The sequence below is a fragment of the Ylistrum balloti genome, unplaced genomic scaffold (genome assembly GCF_031769215.1).
Source record: "Ylistrum balloti isolate Yb309-2 unplaced genomic scaffold, AGI_CSIRO_Ybal_v1 Utg370542, whole genome shotgun sequence".
Classification (NCBI taxonomy): domain Eukaryota; kingdom Metazoa; phylum Mollusca; class Bivalvia; order Pectinida; family Pectinidae; genus Ylistrum; species Ylistrum balloti.
Window position 1 is genome coordinate 576,033 of NW_026782344.1, and position 20,675 is coordinate 596,707.

At 41.2% G+C, this 20,675-nt stretch overlaps 2 protein-coding genes across 2 annotated transcripts; both read right to left on the reverse strand.

The window, feature by feature from the left end:
- Positions 1-9,571: 9,571 nt before the first annotated feature.
- On the reverse strand, positions 9,572-10,395 carry LOC132556074 (uncharacterized). The gene is made up of 2 exons (XM_060220464.1): positions 10,360-10,395; positions 9,572-10,195 (listed from the first exon to the last, which is right to left on the reverse strand). The coding sequence occupies exons 1-2, from the start codon at positions 10,393-10,395 to the stop codon at positions 9,572-9,574; spliced, it is 660 nt and encodes a 219-aa protein (XP_060076447.1).
- Positions 10,396-15,585: 5,190 nt separating this feature from the next.
- Positions 15,586-20,440, reverse strand: LOC132556040 (Kruppel-like factor 1). Its single transcript, XM_060220430.1, has 2 exons — positions 19,299-20,440; positions 15,586-17,911 (listed from the first exon to the last, which is right to left on the reverse strand). Exons 1-2 carry the CDS (start codon positions 20,279-20,281, stop codon positions 17,899-17,901), a joined length of 996 nt encoding a protein of 331 aa, XP_060076413.1. The 5' UTR covers positions 20,282-20,440; the 3' UTR covers positions 15,586-17,898.
- Positions 20,441-20,675: the final 235 nt, after the last annotated feature.

The window sequence follows — 20,675 nt, forward strand, 5'->3', positions numbered from 1 at the left end:
CTATAGAAACCCAACCCTAACACCCAATGTTATATGTTCTGTAGAGACCCCAACCCTAACACCCAATGTTGTACGTACTATAGAGATCCCAACTCTAACACCCAATGTTGTATGTACTATAGAGACCCCAACCCTTACACCCAATGGTATATGTACCTCAGAGACCCCAATGTGATACGTTCTATAGAGACCCCAATGTGATACGTTCTATAGAGACCCCAATGTGATACGTTCTATAGAGACCCCAATGCGATACGTTCTATAGAGACCCCAATGCGATACGTTCTATAGAGACCCCAATGTGATACGTTCTATAGAGACCCTACTCCTAATTAACCGTAGAGAACTTGGTCCCTTACTCTATAATGTACAAAAGCAGGGATTCGTTCCGTGACAGCCATTACGGAGTAACATGCTTGCTCAGTTGAATGTGTCAGGACTCTCAGTTTGGAAGAATGCCACAAGCAGTAAACATTCTGTGGAAGTGTCAGAGCACCATATAACTCCTGGAATATGTTTGATGACTGAGATCGCTCTTTTTTTATCATTTTCAGACAACTGATCAAAACGTAAATCGATTGCTGTAGGCAGATTGTTAGACATGATATCTATGCTGATGCTCAGATGTAACGAGGGAAAGATAAATTGAATTTGAATCCGTTGTAGCTCAGGATATTATTCTGCCGGTTATGTGTAAGTTTGGTTTTCACCAGTCGAATAATATAGATGTATCTAAATGCTGTAAAAAGTTATGTTATAACGTCGTGTGATGATAAATAATGTAATGTGAGCTCTTCATTTCATGCTTACATGACTGTTTGGAATAAATTTTAATAGATATGGCCAGAAAATCGGTTTTTCGTGACATTTCAAAAGAGGATATGTGGTTTCCATGACATCAATAAACCTCAGTGTGGGAGAGGGGGAATAGAACAGTGAGTAATTCAAGTAAGTTATATGTTAATTGTGACGGTAATCGCCAGGCAACCAGATCATTGCCACTACATACAATGATGTATTGATACTTTTGTTTTTCTCGATGAAATATTTGTTTTATGAATAACCATGGCGTTGTCCCTAATCTCCATTAATTAGACGCAGTGGTAGGCGTGGCTTCTTGGGTAGTTTGTTTAATGGATTTATCGCCCGTGAACAAACATGGACACCATGAGGCTGTGTCTCATTGAAGTAGCTGGTAGTTAACTCACTGAACAACATACGGGAGGCCAGTTGCACGCCGTCGACAGTAATAAGGGTAAAATGTGTTGCCAAAGGTCACAACAAGGACAGCGCCCCCAGGTCTGTTTCTCAGCTTCCGGAGAAACGCCAGCCGCCACGACTAGAGAGCGTCGAACTAAGGGAAAAATACACGTAGACCCTTGAAAAAGGTCAAGGGAAATAACACCAGAGTTCAAAACAGTATTGAGTTCTAGCGACGTAATTGTGATAACATTTTACTTTCAATGTTTTCCTGAGAAATCTACTTCCGGTTTTCGATATATTGCATATGCTTTTAATCAATTATATTTTCTGATTTTCTCACGATGGTAAGTATAAGATATGTCACTAACCCAGTGAAATCATGTGACAGGTTTGAATTTACGAAGAGTAAACGATCCAGAGGGGCGATTTATTTCCTGGTGCCTATCCAACTATTTAATCGCCTTTCTTTGATAAATGACATTGTTTCCTTTGTTTTTCTATTCTATCATCACGCCGGTATTGGCCACATTTGATTTTTTTAAAATAGTTGTTTAACCTGTTGAGAAGATGCCAATAATTGTCATATACATACAAGATTTTCTTTATTGTTATCGAAGATGTGCATGTTCAAGTATAAAGACTGTGGAGCTCATCATCCGAGCAACAAAAGCATTGCTACAACTCCAACGAGAATTATTCTTGCTAAACGAATGTGTTCCTTGGCCATATATCTAAAAATGGCAATTATTTAAAAACACAAGAAAACAAAAACAAAGTACAACATTGTAGAACAAACAGGAGTTTCGATTATAAAACAGAAACAGGACAACTTACACTACAATACATGATCTATTTGGTTGAAACGTACCCAATAGAATTCCTGATACAAGTCTATTTATCTTAAATCTTAAATCTAACAAATCTCACTAAACGTGACATGTGCTATATACGTCAGAATAAATTTGAGATATTACTTATACAAGACAATCTCATTTTTGAGCTGGATGCAAAATCCGGAAAAAACATCATCCCATGTTACACGTTATATATCACGCGCCAGACCTGTACTGCAGGAGGTCACAACGAACTTATGCCCTGAAGTGGAAAATTATATGCGGTTAATACGAGATCGAACACAGATAGCATAACAGGACGTGTGTGCTGTTACGTAAACCTGCATCAGTATGTAGCTGAACTTACTAACACTCACAGAAAATCTAAATACATGAATTTCTAATGAAAATAAAATAGCATTTTTATTAAATCTATTTCATGCATGTTTCATTTTTGTGACTTTGAGTTCGCGCTCTGCGGTGACATTTTTCAAATGATTTTTTTTCATCAAATATCATACATGTGTATATGTGAGTTGGCTAGAATTAAGAACATCTAAATATATTTTCGTTGTAACATGTACCAGATATGGTATAATTACGGTATTACAATCTGATATCTCATTATAACGAATTGATGTCATAATGATAACACATGGTTATAGTTATTAACATGAGGACTATCTGTGTCAATGATGCAATGTTAATGAATGTCTGGTTATAATATTGACTTATTCCTGTTTGTTTTAGAGGTGTGTGTGTGTGGGGGGGTGGCTGTAATTGGTTGTTACTATTATTTGCAACTCAATATTATAATATTTGATATTATCTGGTTTTATCAGTGACTTAAACGTATCTATGGACGTATATATACACACACATATACACACGGACATATTTGTACGACCAATCTTTGACCACTTGGCTAAATTGTCATCCTGACATGGAGTAAACCCACTGGAATACCGTAAGATGTTTATACCAGCCAAACATAACCATGACTTTGGCTTTCGCGACTTTACTCTAGCTTTGTAAATATTCTTTGTATTTTGTACTTACGTTCTCTCTTTATATATATGTTTACGTGATAAAGAGTTATCTTCGCAAACGAAAATCAATATCGTAAAAAAGTCAGCAGTTTAAAATTTGATAGTTAAAAAGACACTGTTAAGAAAATGAAATTATGGATAGAAAGTTGAGAATTTAATCACATATAGCAATATCAGCAATTAATTCCGTAATATATGCACTCCTTGTTCGTATATATAATTTTCGCCGCACGTAGGAGTTCATGACATGCATGTCTATTTCATTAAAGAAATTATATATATATATATATGTATCAAGCTAATCATTTGCTGTTTTTATGAACAATCCTTATGAACATTTTGGGAAGGGAGTGTCTTAGTAATGATTAGTGAATACCTCACTGAACAGCATGCGGGAGGCCGTTGCTTGCTATGCATAACGGTTTGGGATGAGGAGTCTTGCAACAGTAAAGCCGGGACAGGGGAATCCTTTATTTCGGCTTTATAGAAACACAAACCGTCATGCCCAAGTAGAGATCGAACCCTGGAACAAGCAGTATAGTAAGCGTACAAACTTTGTATGTTTTGGCTCGTAACAGGAAGATAATCGAGACTCGGCGAAGACGCTACCACATAAGATTGCTTACTATATAAAGAAATCCAAGGCTAAAAGTAGGCCATCCCTTAGAAATCTTTAATGAAACCAGATACACTTAGAGTTTATACTGGGAAAATTTTCGGTGACAATATCTTACCTGACTTGTTTGAAAGTAAAATCCAAACAAGTCGGCATTTACATATGTACATACCCTAAAACATGAATGACTATAGCCTACTACATATAACGTTAAGTAAACATTTATATACCCTCATTATGTTAAAATACATAATATTGTACAAACAAAACTGTTCTTGCGAGGATGTGCCCGGTAAAAACTGCTACGCCGTACATGCCCTATAAATTATAATTCGTTCATCGGCAGAATTCGTCAAACTTTTTGGAAGGAACTATTTGTATAGGACATGGGTTTTCAGATAGGATGTCTAACGTACAAGCATTGTAAAAAATAGATTAAGCTGTCTTATTTGTTTTGTTGAAACATATATTTCTTTCTCAAATGTCACTGCTTTCACATGAGCATCTGATGTCATTTCCATTAGCTTGCCAATTCAAAGAATCGGAGGGTTTAATGTAGTCACCATGGCGTCGACACTGTCCTTACTTTATTTCGCAGGTCTTTTTAGCAGTCCAGGATCATCACCTACTGAAGGCGTGAATAAAAAGTAATCAAAAAACAATATGCCGAAACATATTTTTGCAAATTTATGGGTTCCAGAAAAGGGTTATTTTTTTATCATAAATTTTGGGATTACGTCTTACGTTTAATTAATCATTAATTTTTTTGTAACTTATCATTTTATACACTTCCACACATGCACCTTTACCATCCTTACCATTAGCAATGCTTTTTGAGCTGTATAAGAACCCTTGATTATGTTTATTACAGCATTTAGGTTTAAACAGCTATGCAGACATTTTGTTTTGATATATACTGATTAAGTAACTTTTTTCCAGGCAGTACTGAATCATAAATGTGAAGGGGCAATTGATTATTAAAAAGCTTAGGTATTAGTATGAATTGTCATGAACATGCTGAATCATATTTGTCATATTATTTCTGGGGCCTAGAAGGGACAAATTTGTATTTACATGAAATATTTCATTAAAAGGTTAGCCATGCTGCTTTCTAACAGCGTGCAGTCCTATAGAAAACGACCAATCATTGCCTATCAGTCATGGCGTGTACAGGCAGACTCTGTTAACCGCATGTCACTCGGCCTATTGCAGCACTAATGTAGTCGGTGCAAGCATTTCAATTTGGAAATTATTTTAAAACTAATGATGCCTTTGTTTCCGGAAACCGATCATTTGAAATGCAGTGCACAGTTCCGGAGAGAGCTATAGTAGAGCATTGATTTTGTAGTGTGATATCAATAGCTTCACAGCAAGCCACGATATCGTCAGCTAGCCGGTATTATAGCGAAATAATTAGCTCTAAATGGAAGTCGTGTCTCCTTAATCCAGCCATCACTGCCACGATAATCTTTATGTCAAAATATACAGACATCAATATTTCGGTGTCTCACACTTACTAAAGCTTACTTAAATGTGCCGCTATCTGTTTTGTAACGTTAACGCGAATGATCCAATCTCTCCCGCCACCACCCCTAGAGTGCCACCAAATCTGGTGTACCAATCTCCCTACTACCACCCCTAATGTGCCACTCTCCATAACACAATCTCTAGAGTGCCACTCTCCCTACCACCATCCCTAATGTGCCACTCTCCATATCACCATCCCTAATGTACCACTCTCCTTAACACCATCCCAAGTGTACCACTCTCCCTACCACCATCCCAAGTGTGCCACTCTCCCTACCAGCATCTCTAGTGTGCCACTCTCCCTACCACCATCCATAGTGTGCCACTCTCCCTACCACCATCCCTAGTGTGCCACTCTCCCTACCACCATCCCTAGTGTGCCACTCTCCCTACCACCATCCCTAGTGTGCCACTCACCCTACCACCATCCCTAGTGTGCTACCATCCGGACGTACTGCTATCTTTCGCCACAATCTTCATGCGTCTCACATCAACACTGGTTGCCTAATTCCTGCTACCGCTAATCAGATTACCATGCTCTATCATTCACTTTAAAGAATTTGGCCAAGTCGATTGCGTTGTTTCACTCTCTATTAATTATCTGGTTGTCGCTATCCGCCCCCACCTCCCCATCATTTATCCCGAACTCCCCCAGCATTCATTTGTTTTTCCACTCCGTCCACATTCGTCTGTTTTCTCACCCGTCTGTTTTTTTATTCCTCCCTCAATCGTTCGTCTTTTCCCCTAACTCTCCAATCATTCGTCACTTTCCCTCACTTGCCCCGTCATTCTGTTTATAGTATTTGACAGACGCTTGAGCACTTCTTGACGTAATTTGCAGAGACGTCAAGAGTGAGGTTGACCGAGAATATAAAGAAATATTGTTTCTGGTACCTTTCCTTCCCCACTCTTATATACCATAAGCTATATTTGATTGTTCGGAAGGTCACTAATCAATATGAATTTATGACAAAGCCTTGTAGAGCGAGCGTCGTATGATCACTAATGTATTTCATTGTGGTGAACAAACGTAACAAAATATTTGGCGACAATATTTATTTAACCTGAAGTATAAGGAAATATTCCGTTCTCGAATATTGTATTTATTGTGTTCCTAACTAGTTCATTATGTTTCTTTTTATTTATTTATTCTTTCAGGTAATCTCAGCAGGTTTGACGATACGATACCACGGACGAACAGTTGTCTGCACGCGTGATGTAGCGTCTGGGTGAGCGAGACTATTTGTTGTCATGGCCGCCACCTTGCTATCCGGCACTGGTGCAAAGCAAATCCACTTCCGTGTCACAATTTCATGACTGACAGTATGAACACGGACTCAGAGTAGTTCTGTTCTAAATCCGTTGAATGCATGATTTTTTCGCACTTTTTGCTTCGCACGTGTTACGCTCGATAAGAATGTCATAATCGATTTAGGTTTGTTTTCCAAGTACCAATTTGGGAATAATGAGCCATTGTGTTTATTATCTCTTGAAAATGGTTTTGACGCCAGTTTGAATTTTAGTTTTTCATTTGTTTTTTCATCGCTTTTAATCATCATGAAGGCAGCAATGGCTTTATTTGTACATTATGAATTTGTGCTTCAACGATCAAAAGATTGCATGCTGATAGTTGTGATGTCTGATCTACGACTAATTAGGTACAACTCGTTACCAATAATGCTAGATATGACTGATAATACTGAAAACAAGACGATTTTAGCCGCAGTGTTTTTTTCGTGGTTCACGTATTCCGCACCAAGAATCGACGGTATTGCATCAGGAAAACTATTAACATTTCAGTGTTTCAGTTCCTCTGTGTACTGGATCAAAAAATTACTAAAAAGAGCTCTGATTGTCTGCATTGTTATATTTCGAGTGTAGTTACATAATGAAAAGCTCTACCAATGTTCTCTGGGATGATTTGGTAGTTTATTAACATAAGTCACAATGCGATCGAACGCAAGATTTAATCAATTCGGATAACGTAAGCCTAATTCTTCAATCCCAGCAGGACTCATCCATGAGAAACAGATTTATCAATGGAGGTAGAACTCAATCAAAATAAAAATAAAATAAGTTTATTTCATGTATTTTTTCGATTGTTGTATTTCGGTATCGTTGTTCATCAATTTGACATCCGTTTTAAGACACAAGGACAGCTTCAACTTTACCATTCAGTTCATCAACATTCAAGTGTCTAGAGACATCAATGTGTCTCTAATGATGTATTTTTTAAGCAAGCTGTTGTAAGACTGGCCATTCAGTGCCTACATTGGTACAGTCATCTTTTACTTGGTGAAGAAATATATTTTTAAGCGAGCTGTTGTAAGACTGGCCATTCAGTGCCTACATTGGTACAGTCATGTTCTAAGTCGTGATTGATTGATGCTCTTTGTCCAAACTTGTAATCAGAAGTGATGTTAGAATAAATCTATATTGTGGTTTAGCTACACAAAGGAGAATAATTGGGGTCTAAATATGCGGTGTGTGTAATTACACTTCAGGTTGTTCATGGAAGACTAAAAAGTCAATAGACCAACCATACTGAGGCATATACACAACTTGTCTTCCTATACATCCAATCAGTTTCCTTCTGAATGTAAACTACGTCAGCATCCCTCCAAATACGCACTCCTTATCGTCCCTCAAAACACTCACTCCGTAAGCGTCTCTCCAAATACACGCTCCGTCAGCGTCCAACTGGATATATACGCGATCAACATTTCTTCCATTACTCCATCATCGTCCCATACTCCCTCAGCGGCTTTCCAAATATATATATATACTCTGTTAGCGTCCTCCAGAATACATACCTCGTCAGCGTCCTCCCCAACACATCCTCCAGCGTCCTTCCCAATACGTCCTCCAGCGTTTCCCTCTCGAATACTTTTTCCACCAGCATCCTCCCCTATACATACTTCAGCATTCTCCTCTCGAATACTTTGTCCACCAGCGTCCTCCCCATTACATCCTTCAGCATTCTCCTCTCGAATACTTTGTCCACCAGCGTCCTCCCCAATACATCCTCCAGAGTTTCCCTCTCGAATACTTTGTCCACCAGCATCTTCCCCAATACATCCTTCAGCATTCTCCTCTCGAATACTTTGTCCACCAGCGTCTTCCCCAATACATCCTTCAGCATTCTCCTCTCGAATACTTTGTCCACCAGCGTCCTCCCCAATACATCCTCCAGAGTTTCCCTCTCGAATACTTTGTCCACCAGCATCTTCCCCAATACATCCTTCAGCATTCTCCTCTCGAATACTTTGTCCACCAGCGTCCTCCCCCATACATCCTCCAGCGTTTCCCTCTCGAATACTTTGTCAACCAGCATCCTCCCCAATACATCCTTCAGCATTCTCCTCTCGAATACTTTGTCCACCAGCGTCCTCCCCAATACATCCTCCAGCGTTTCCCTCTCGAATACTTTGTCCACCAGCATCCTCCCCAATACATCCTTCAGCATTCTCCTCTTGAATACTTTGTCCACCAGCGTCCTCCCCAATACATCCTCCAGCGTTTTACTCTCGAATACTTTGTCCACCAGCGTCCTCCCCAATACATCCTCCAGCGTTTCCCTCTCGAATACTTTGTCCACCAGCGTCGTCCCAAATACATCTTCCAGCGTTTCACTCTCGAATACTTTGTCCATTATCGTCCTCCCCAATACATCCTCAAGCGTTTCCCTCTCGAATACTTTGTCCACCAGCGTCCTCCCCAATACATCCTCCAGCGTTTCCCTTTCGAATACTTTGTCCACCAGCGTCATCCCCAATACATCCTCCAGCGTTTTACTCTCGAATACTTTGTCCACCAGCGTCCTCCCCAATACATCCTCCAGCGTTTCCCTTTCGAATACTTTGTCCACCAGCCAGCGTCCTCCCAAATACATCTTCCAGCGTTTCACTCTCGAATACTTTGTCCATTATCGTCCTCCCCAATACATCCTCAAGCGTTTCCCTCTCGAATACTTTGTCCACCAGCGTCCTCCCCAATACATCCTCCAGCGTTTCCCTTTCGAATACTTTGTCCACCAGCGTCCTCCCCAATACATCCTCCAGCGTTTCCCTTTCGAATACTTTGTCCACCAGCGTCCTCCCCAATACATCCTCCAGCGTTTCCCTCTCGAATACTTTGTCCACCAGCCAGCGTCCTCCCAAATACATCTTCCAGCGTTTCACTCTCGAATACTTTGTCCATTAGCGTCCTCCCCTATACATCCTCCAGCGTTTCCCTCTCGAATACTTTGTCCACCAGCGTCCTCCCCAATACATCCTCCAGCGTTTCCCTCTCGAATACTTTGTCCACCAGCCAGCGTCCTCCCAAATACATCTTCCAGCGTTTCACTCTCGAATACTTTGTCCATTAGCGTCCTCCCCTATACATCCTCCAGCGTTTCCCTCTCGAATACTTTGTCCACCAGCGTCCTCCCCAATACATCCTCCAGCGTTTCCCTCTCGAATACTTTGTCCACCAGCGTCCTCCCCAATACATCCTCCAGCGTTTCCCTCTCGAATACTTTGTCCATCAGCGTCCTCCCCCAATACAAGCTCCAGCGTTTCCCTCTCGAATACTTTGTCCATCAGCGTCCTCCCAAATACATCTTCCAGCGTTTCACTCTCGAATACTTTGTCAACCAGCTTCCTCCCAATACATCCTCCAGCGTCTCCCTCTCGAATACTTTGTCCATCAGCGTCCTCCCCCAATACAAGCTCCAGCGTTTCCCTCTCGAATACTTTGTCCATCAGCGTCCTCCCAAATACATCTTCCAGCGTTTCACTCTCGAATACTTTGTCAACCAGCTTCCTCCCAATACATCCTCCAGCGTCTCCCTCTCGAATACTTTGTCCATCAGCGTCCTCCCCAATACAAGCTCCAGCGTTTCCCTCTCGAATACTTTGTCCACCAGCATCTTCCCCAATACATCCTTCAGCATTCTCCTCTCGAATACTTTGTCTATCAGCGGCCTTTCCAAATTGATACTACATCATCTCTCCCCTCTGCAGACCAATGTACATGCTTCATCAGCGTCTTTCAATCTATAAAACCCATCAGCGTCCCTCACTATCACACACAGTCTTTCAGCATGTCCCTTCCTATCTAGTAGTAACACATCAGCATCCTTTCCTACCATATATCCATTCCGCCCTATGACATAACCCTTCATCGTCCCTCCTTATTACGTAACCCATCATCGTCCCTCTTTCACGTAACCCATCATCGTCCCTCTATCACGTCATCCATCATCGTCCCTCTATCACGTAACCCATCATCGTCCCCCTCGAGACATCACGTAAACCATCATCGTCCCTCCCTACCACGTAACCCATCATCGTCCCTCTATCACGTCACCCATCAGCTTCCCTCTATCACGTAAACCATCATCGTCCCTCTATCACGTAACCCGTCATCGTTCCTCTCGAGACATCAAGTAAACCATCATCGTCCCTACCTATCACGTAAACCATCATCGTCCCTCTATCACGTAACCCGTCATCGTTCCTCTCCAGACATCACGTAAACCATCATCGTCCCTCCCTATCACGTAACCCATCATCGTCCCTCTATCACGTAACTCATAATCGTCCCTCTATCACGTAACTCATAATCGTCCCTCTATCACGTAAGCCATCATCGTCCCTCTATCACGTAACCCATCATCGCCCCTCACTATCACGTAACCAATCAACGTCACTCCCTATCACGTAACCCATCATCGTCCCTCCCTACCACATCCCTCCATATCACGTAACCCATCATCGTCCCTCCCTATCTCGTAACCCTTCCTCGTCCCTCCCTACCACGTAACCCATCATTGTCCCTCCCTACCACGTAACCCATCATCGTCCCTCTATCACGTAATCCAGCATCGTCCCTCTATCAGATAACCCATCATCGTCCCTCTATCACGTAACCCATCAGCGTCCCTCCCTACCACGTAACCCCTCATCGTCCCTCTATCACGAAACCCATCATCGTCCCTCTGTCACGTAACACATCATCGTCCCTTCCTATCACGTATCCCATCAGCGTCCCTCCCTATCACGTAACCCATCAGCGTCCCTCTATCACGTAACCCATCATCGTCCCTCTATCACGTAACCCATCATCGTCCCTCCTTATCACAGAACCCATCAGTGTCCTTTCCTTTCATATAACATGATCCATCACCACATCTCCCCATTACATAATTCATCATTGTTCCTCCATCAATTATCGTCCGTTCCTACACATAATCCATCATCATCCCTCCCCACTACATAGTCAATCACTGTTCCTCCCCACTATATAACCTCTCACTGTCCCTCTCCACTATATAATTTCCCACTGTCCCTCCCCAGTATATAATCTATCACTGTCCCTCCCCACTATATATTCTCCCACTGTCCCTCCCCAGTATATAATCTATCGCTGTCCCTCCCCACTATAAAATCTCTCACTGTGCCTCCCCACTATATAATATCTCACTGTCCCTCCCCACTATATAATCTCTCACTGTCCCTCCCCACTATATAATATCTCACTGTCCCTCCCCAGTATATAATCTATCGCTGTCCCTCCCCACTATAAAATCTCTCACTGTGCCTCCCCACTATAAAATCTCTCACTGTGCCTCCCCACTATATAATATCTCACTGTCCCTCCCCACTATATAATCTCTCACTGTCCCTCCCCACTATATAATATATCACTGTCCCTCCCCAGTATATAATCTATCGCTGTCCCTCCCCACTATAAAATCTCTCACTGTGCCTCCCCACTGTATAATCTCTCACTGTCCCACCCAACTATATAATATCTCACTGTCCCTCTCCACTATATAATCTCTCACTGTCCCTCTCCACTATATAATCTCTCACTGTCCCTCCCTACTATCTAATCTCTCACTGTCCCTCCCCACTATATATTCTCCCACTGTCCCTCCCCAGTATATAATCTATCACTGTCCTTCCCCACTATATAATCTCCCACTGTCCCTCTCCACTATATAATCTCTCACTGTCCCTCCCTACTATCTAATCTCTCACTGTCCCCCCACTATATATTCTCCCACTGTCCCTCCCCAGTATATAATCTATCACTGTCCCTCCCCACTATATAATCTCCCACTGTCCCTCTCCACTATATAATCTCTCACTGTCCCTCCCTACTATCTAATCTCTCACTGTCCCTCCCCACTATATATTCTCCCACTGTCCCTCCCCAGTATATAATCTATCACTGTCCCTTCCCACTATATAATCTCTCACTGTCCCTCCCCACTATATAATCTTTCACTGTCCCTCCCCACTGTATAATCTCTCACTGTCCCACCCAACTATATAATCTCCCACTGTCCCTCATCAGTATATAATCTATCGCTGTCCCTCCCCACTATATAATATCTCACTGTCCCTCCCCACTATCTAATATCTCACTGTCCCTCCCCACTATATAATATCTCACTGTCCCTCCCCACTATATAATATCTCACTGTCCCTCCCCACTATATAATCTATCACTGTCCCTCCCCACTATATAAAATCCCACTGTCCCTCTCCACTATATAATCTCTCACTGTCCCTCCCTACTATCTAATCTCTCACTGTCCCTCTAAATAATATAATCTCTCACTGTCCCTCCCATGTATATAATCTATCACTGTCCCTCCCCACTATCTAATCTGTCACTGTCCCTCCCCACTATATACTCTGTCACTGTCCCTCTCCACTATATAATCTATCACTGTCCCTCCCCACTATCTAATCTGTCACTGTCCCTCCGCACTATATACTCTGTCACTGTCCCTCCCCACTATATAATATCTCACTGTTCCTCCCCACTATATAATCTCTCACTGTCCCTCCCCACTATATAATCTCCCACTGTCCCTCCCCACTATATAATCTCTCACTCTCCTTTCCCACTATATAATCTCTCACTGTCCCTCCCCACTATATAATCTCCCACTGTCCCTCCCCACTATATAATCTCTCACTCTCCTTTCCCACTATATAATCTCTCACTCTCCTTTCCCACTATCTAATCTCTCACTGTTCCTCCCCACTATATAATCTCTCACTGTCCCTCTCCATAATATAATCTCTCACTGTCCCTCCCCACTATATAATCTATCACTCTCCCTCCCCACTATATAATCTATCGCTGTCCCTCCCCACTATATAATCTCTCACTGTCCCTCCCCACTATATAATCTATCACTCTCCTTTCCCACTATATAATCTCTCACTCTCCCTCCCCACTATATAATCTCTCACTGTCCCTCCCCACTATGTGATCTCTCACTCAATCTCCCCACTATATAATCTCCCACTGTCCCTCCCCACTATATAATCTCTCACTGTCCCTCCCCACTACATAATATCTCACTCTCCCTCCCCAGTATATAATCTATCACTCTCCTTTCCCAGTATATAATCTCTCACTCTCCCTCCCCACTATATAATCTCTCACTGTCCCTCCCCACTATGTGATCTCTCACTCAATCTCCCCACTATATAATCTCCCACTGTCCCTCCCCACTATATAATCTCTCACTGCCCCTCCCCACTATTCAATCTCTCACCGTCCCTCCCCACTATGTGATCTCTCACTCTCCCTCCCCACTATATAATCTCCCACTGTCCCTCCCCACTATATAATCTCCCACTGTCCCTCCCCACTATTCAATCTATCACTGTCCCTCCCCACTATATAATCTATCACTGTCCCTCCCCACTATATAATCTATCACTGTCCCTCCCCACTATATAATCTATCACTGTCCCTCCCCACTATATCCTCTGTCACTTTCCTCCCCCAGTATATAATACATCGCCTGTATGAGTTCCCCCGGGAACGGTTGCACCTTACTATAGCAATACATGTATTTTCAATTACTCCCCAATAGGTGTACTTCAGTGAAATAATGTGGTTATGATTGCTTAATCTAAATGTGACTTGTCTTTTCAATAAGTATTCAATCTGTAACTTCACACAAATGGTGTCTGCAAATTAACACTGCCTGATTTCACATTCAAAACCAATAAAAAGGAAACGTATTTAATTAATTACACTTGTTGAACTTTCTTATTTTTATCATTGTTTTCGATTGCAGAAGTCTTTCCTCGTATCTATTTATATCATTGTGAGTCTTATAGTTATGTGACGACGCTACCTCTGACTGCTGTTCACAGTGCCAGACCAAGACTTGAACAACAAACATAAATAAACAACAGGTGTACGTTTCTAGGATGCCATTATTGCCAGGCATTATTATCTACTTACACCAAAACACATTATATGATAACAATATCCCAGTCAATCAGTTCAAAATGTATTTTTGTTTCCGGCTTGTGTGGAAACTAAAAAGCGTCTTATTGTTAGTAATCTGTGACATGGAAATCGACCTTGACATCAGAACCCCGTGCATGGGTAACAATATCTGCCCCGTCCCCTTAACATTGCGGAGCATAAAAATACGACGACAATATCGACATACCTGAATGAACTCATTCAATAAACAAAACGAGGATAAATATAAACAAAGGAATGATTTACATGGAAACTTTGGACAAAATAGAGTAGAATAATACCAGGTGTTTAGGTAGGATAAGCGTCTTCCATTTCTTCCAAACATGATTGCTTCACTTTTTTCCTAAGTGTATGTAAAGCACCTCTCAAGTTTCATGTTCACTGAATTGTTACGGTCTCAAACCACTATACCCAGAAATTTGGACTTGCCAAACGAATGATAGGAATTCAAAATATATCACCATAACTGAATCGGAAAATGTGAACATTATCTATTATGTAGAAATTCAAAGAACATTTTTAATTCATTTCCCTATCTCATCAATGGAAATAAATGGTCTCCATTGTCAAGGAAATGCATGATTTGTTTCCGAAACCAAGGATTAACCACATTGGTCTCCATGGTCAAGGACATGCATGATTTGTTTCCGAAACCAAGGATTAACCACATTGGGTATCATGGTCAAGGACATGCATGATTTGTTTCCGAAACCAAGCATTAACCACATTGGCCTCCATGGTCAAGGGCATACCTATTTGGTATACTTGACAAGAACAAACCTTTTAGGTTTCCGTGGTCAAGGAATAATGTTTTGGTTTTCCAGTTTTCATGGTGAAGTACATACCTATTTGGTATCCTTGGTTACAGACATATACGTTTTCATGTATCCATGGACCAAGATCAATCTATATATGGCATACAAAGACCTGTATAAATTGATGAGCAAGATTGTATTTTCTGTTTTAGATGATTTTAAGTGATTAAACTCACGTGAAACCAACAATAAAAAACAAAAACAAGAAGTGTTAACAGTATCTTATATTTCAACAATAATTGACGGATTGTACGTAAATTGGATGGTTAAAGAGTCGTCAAGAAAAACAATCAATATATTCTATATAATGTCCTCTTCAAACTTTGTAGAACATATATATGTACATAAAAAATAAGTATCATTTATTCTGATGCTCCAGTATAGCTAAAAAAATCTCATCCTATAAAGAATCGCACATTGAGACATGTCGTCCCCAACAAATCAACTATGGAGTATGATTGCCCTGTGTTATATGGCAGTATCGTCTATGTACGTTGCCACTCAGGGATTGCAGACGGGAATGTGAAGAGACACACGTTAATAATGAACGGAATGTTAAGTATCATGGGTCAATGTTTATTCTCAATATTAACAAATTATCACATTATTTCTTGGAGTTTCTTTTTGAGGAGTATTAAATAATAAGTAATTATGAACAACCGCGGGTAACCGCGTGTAAAGCGATTTTTATCCGCGGACAGAGGTGTAGCAATCAATTACACGGCGTGTAAAGGGATTGTATCTCGTGACAGGTACGGAAATCAGTAACGCCACGTGTTGAGAGATCTTCATCCCGTGACAGGTGTAAAATTAAGTTACACGGTGTGCAAAGGGATGGTATTCCCGGAACGAGTGTAACAATAAGTTATAATGCCTATAAAGGTATGGTTACCTCGGGACAGGTGTTGCGATCAGTTACACGGCGGGTAAAGGAATGGTACCTCGAGACAGGTGTGACGTGTGAAAACTGATGGTAACGCTTGACAGGAGTAACAATCAGTTACACGGGGTGTAAAGAGACGGTACTACTGTACCGGTGTAACACTCAGTTACATGGCATGTAGTAAAAGAATGGTCAATCAAGGACAAGGGAAACAACCAATTACACGACCCATAAGGGGATGATATCGAGGGACAGATGTCTATATCAGTTACACTGCGTGTACCGGGATGGTTTACCCGGAACAGATTGACAACCAGTTACAGGGCTTGCAAAGGGATGGTACCCTGGGAACAAGTGTAACATTCAGGGCTTGTTTCAACATGCAATAGCCCTGGTTATCGTGAATATATTTGTCCTTTGTATCTCTCAGCGTACCCCATATTTATCTCTGTTTAGATAATTTCCTTCTCTCTATCTCGTCCCAGCTATCGCAAGGAAGACTTTGATTTCCCACCCCCGGCTGGACTTTTGGTCCGGCCGGAGGCTGGTACGGTAATCCGTACCTTTGATCAAGCGCATGCGGTTATCAGTGTTACTATCTGTTGCACGTATATATATATACATTTCAATACAGTATCACCAATTGGTTCGTTCTTAATTGTCCATACAAGAAAAGACTGACCAAATAACATAAAGCGCATGTTCGCCTAATTTGGTAAACACTAACTAAACGAAATATTTTTTTGACACAGGGATTACGACTTTCACTCTCGTCTATTTGTATAGCACTTTTTAGTTCACATCCACTCCATACATAAGATTTATTTATCATCACGTGATTTTATTTTTTGTTTTTTGTTATTTTTTTGACACGGGAATTACCGTAGTTTCACTAAGTTCCCGCATAATTTATTATAATACCTGTCACAAGCTGCCTCTTACAGGCGTCGGTTTATGTACGTCAGCTTACATACGAGGAATTCCAGCCCTCGGGCTCTTTTCATGGCACATGTATAACACACATCTGCTTTTTATACGTCACAATTCTAGAAACACTTTCCAGTGGTGTGCTTGGTTGAACCACGGTCATTTCGTTAGGGTTTGGGATTTTTAAAACGTCTTTCGTGCAGAGTGTACGGTCGTGAACCATTTGAGGCTGTTGTGAGCTCCGCGAATCGTTATTTGTTGATGTTCTAGGTACATGAACCTCGATATGTTGGAGAATGTGCTTAAATGAACCCGCATTTGTTGGTGTCTATTTAGGGGAGAGGTATTGTGGCAGTGTGAACATAGAGCTCTCCCATTCAGTCATGCCTGTATTCCTAACCTTACAACTCGTCCATTCACTGGCTATTGATTAACCCTCATTGATCATGCAATGCAAACGACTTCAGTTGTGTTTGTTTATCGTTCTCCAGTCTAAAACACCACTGTCTCCAGCTAAGATATATTACACCTGCATCTGCTTTGATATATCCTCAGTCTTGAGTCGATTTATACATGTATAGCTGATTTCACCGCGCCGATGTCGAAATGACCTTTCTCTGTGAGGTTGAGGGTCGGGCCAGGCGTTACCCCAAGTGGTTCGATCTCCCCACGGTATGGCTCAGTTTGAATCTATCTTTATCCCACTCGATCGATGGCCCGTACACGCCAGCGCGTCGAGCCGTACGTTTTTCTACGACGTTTGCCTGTAACACATCAACACAGAAAAGCCTATTTAGTTAAATACCTCCACATGCATTAGAGAATAAAATACATTCAATGTCATCGGCAAAACACAATACAGAAAAAATCCTATTATAAATCACACGGATTCGTATCTATGTTGTTAACGACAAAATCCCGGAAATTCTCGTTAATGTTCTTGTGTAACATCAACAATGTTTTAGAATATTTCTTGTTTATCTATATACCATGGAATACAAAACAAACCATTTTCATAAAAAAAAGTTTGTAATTATACTAAAACACTTTGGAGTGTTCACTAGATGGAACAAGCTTACATATTTATTAAGTGTATGTATCCTATGACGAGGCTGTCGTGACGACATCAATGAAATTGTACTTTGGTCATATTAACGTTAATTGTCTGAAAGGAGAGTTGAAGCAATGGTTTATACATAAGTACCGGATATAGGGCGTTCTACTGCTATAACACAGTACTGACTGAAACACTGCAACCAACGCCACCAAAACAACAGTCTAACTTTAAGCATGGAAAATTTCTCTAAAATTATTTTTACTTTTTGTCAGCATAAAGCATCTAAACAAATACGGATGCTGAAAACAAATAGGAAACAGTTTCCTATTGTTGTCTAATGGATCTGATTAAGAGCGACCACTTATTTCCGAGAATTAAAAACAAATACGACACGCGTTTCCGTTGATTCCATAGATTAAATCAGGAACTGTTTGAGAGAATTAACATCAGGGATCTTACTGGTATCGTGTATAGGACTACGCTGTTGGCCAGAATTCGGTCGATCATGAAACTGTTGGAAGATGAGACGAATTTCTGCAGCAGAGTATCACTGTACACGAACATGAACAATAATAAGCTGTAGGGCACGAAATGAACCAACAATAAGAACTCTAGATCTCCGCCCTTGAAAATGAGTGTGTGCAGTAATAGATATATACACGTTTTACACATGGCACGTGAGAGAATGGCGCGAACGTGTTAATGAGGCGGGTTTAAACGAATTGCGATACTTTCAGTTGCAGGCTTAATGGCGTGACAAAAAAATAAATGAAGGAAAAGTACATCGGTTTTCAAAGCATGGATTTGCTGATAACGAATCGTGCTATATGCTTACATAATGTGGGCTGTAACGAAATGTGATTCTTTATATAGCATTGCTGGTAAGGAATGGTACGTTAGTATTATCGAATAGAAAGAAAACCAACTTGTGCTTTATATTGCATTATGAAAAGAATTGGTGCGAGTTGGCGCGTGTCGAGTGCAGTTGTATTTCATATGCGTTATGAAAATCGTGAGCTTGATTAAATACGTGCAAACATTTGTATACAGAACTATTCATTTGTGTACAGAACTATTATGGTATGAAAGCCTACCTTTTACGGTGCACCTTGAGGTGTTTTGACAAGTGGTCAGAACGGGAGAAACGTTTGTCACATAGCTTACACTGGTAAGGTTTGATTCCAGAGTGAGATCGTTTATGTCTGGCCAATTCGTCTGACCTCGAAAACCTCCAACCACAACCTGACCATGTGCACTCGAAAGGTTTCTCACCGGTGTGTCTCCGCAGGTGAGCCTTTAGGTGTGAGCTTTTACTATACACTTTGTTACAGCCAGCGTAAGTACAATGATATATCTTTTCCTCAATTTTGTCTTTGTTAATGCCTAATGTTTTGGACGACTGTGCTTTGATGGATCGTATTTTTGCTGGGTCTAATAGACTAGTTTGAGTTAATAAAGCACCTGAAGATGAGAAGGAATATCCGGGTTTCGTGAGGTAATTCCGATTACACCTGTTCACTATTTGTGTTTTCCTTGGAAAATCTATGGATATTTCTTGGCCTTGTGTTGGCACGGCTTTGGCGGCGTAAGAATGCATTAAATTCTGTAGCCCTACTCCTAGAACCACAAACTCTTTTTCAGAATTATCATTACTAGTAGTCGGAAAATTAGAAAACACATCATCACACGAACTGTCTTCGGATGTATCGGAACCAGCACTGTCTATAAATGATGATGAACTAGCACTGACAAATGAGTCGCAGTGCACGATCGGTATTTTGGCACTAGTACTTATGTTAATAGTATTCGTGGGAGAGGCAGGTACCGATGTTATATCAAATTCCGCAATATCAGAAGTCACATGTCCCGTTTTATCCATAGAATCCGCTAATCCTTGAGAAAAAAGATATTCCAGGTACATCTCGTCATCCATGGATTCCAGACTCCACACGCTGGAAGGGCTGCAGCTTCTTTGATCACCATGGCTACCGTCCGTTTCCTCACCTGCCGAATTCAACCGTTGTAACGTGTACTGCTCACGTTCTAGGCTGGACCACAGTGGAAGGAAATCTTCCATGGTTTTTGATTCCCAGAAACAAAACTAGCGTGACGTTTGTTGTGTCGTCTGCTATGCTTTGTTTCGTTCCTTCTGCAACTGATGATACACGGGGTTACACACAGCGAGACTGAGACAGCACTCTCTTCCTCCACGTTAGTCCGCCATCTATATACATTATAGTATGTATATATACAAACATGAATGAATTAGTCCTACGAAGGGCTGTCACTTAGTACGGCCACGTTCTGTTCGGCATTGTCTCTCATTGGACAAACGATAATTACGGAATCACATGAGTCCCTCTCCTTACCGTATCTACCCTCAGTCACTTGACGAATCTCATTAGCATATACGGTCCCGAGGGCTGGTATGTGTAAGGGCATGCAGACAGACGGCAGAGAGATGACTCGTC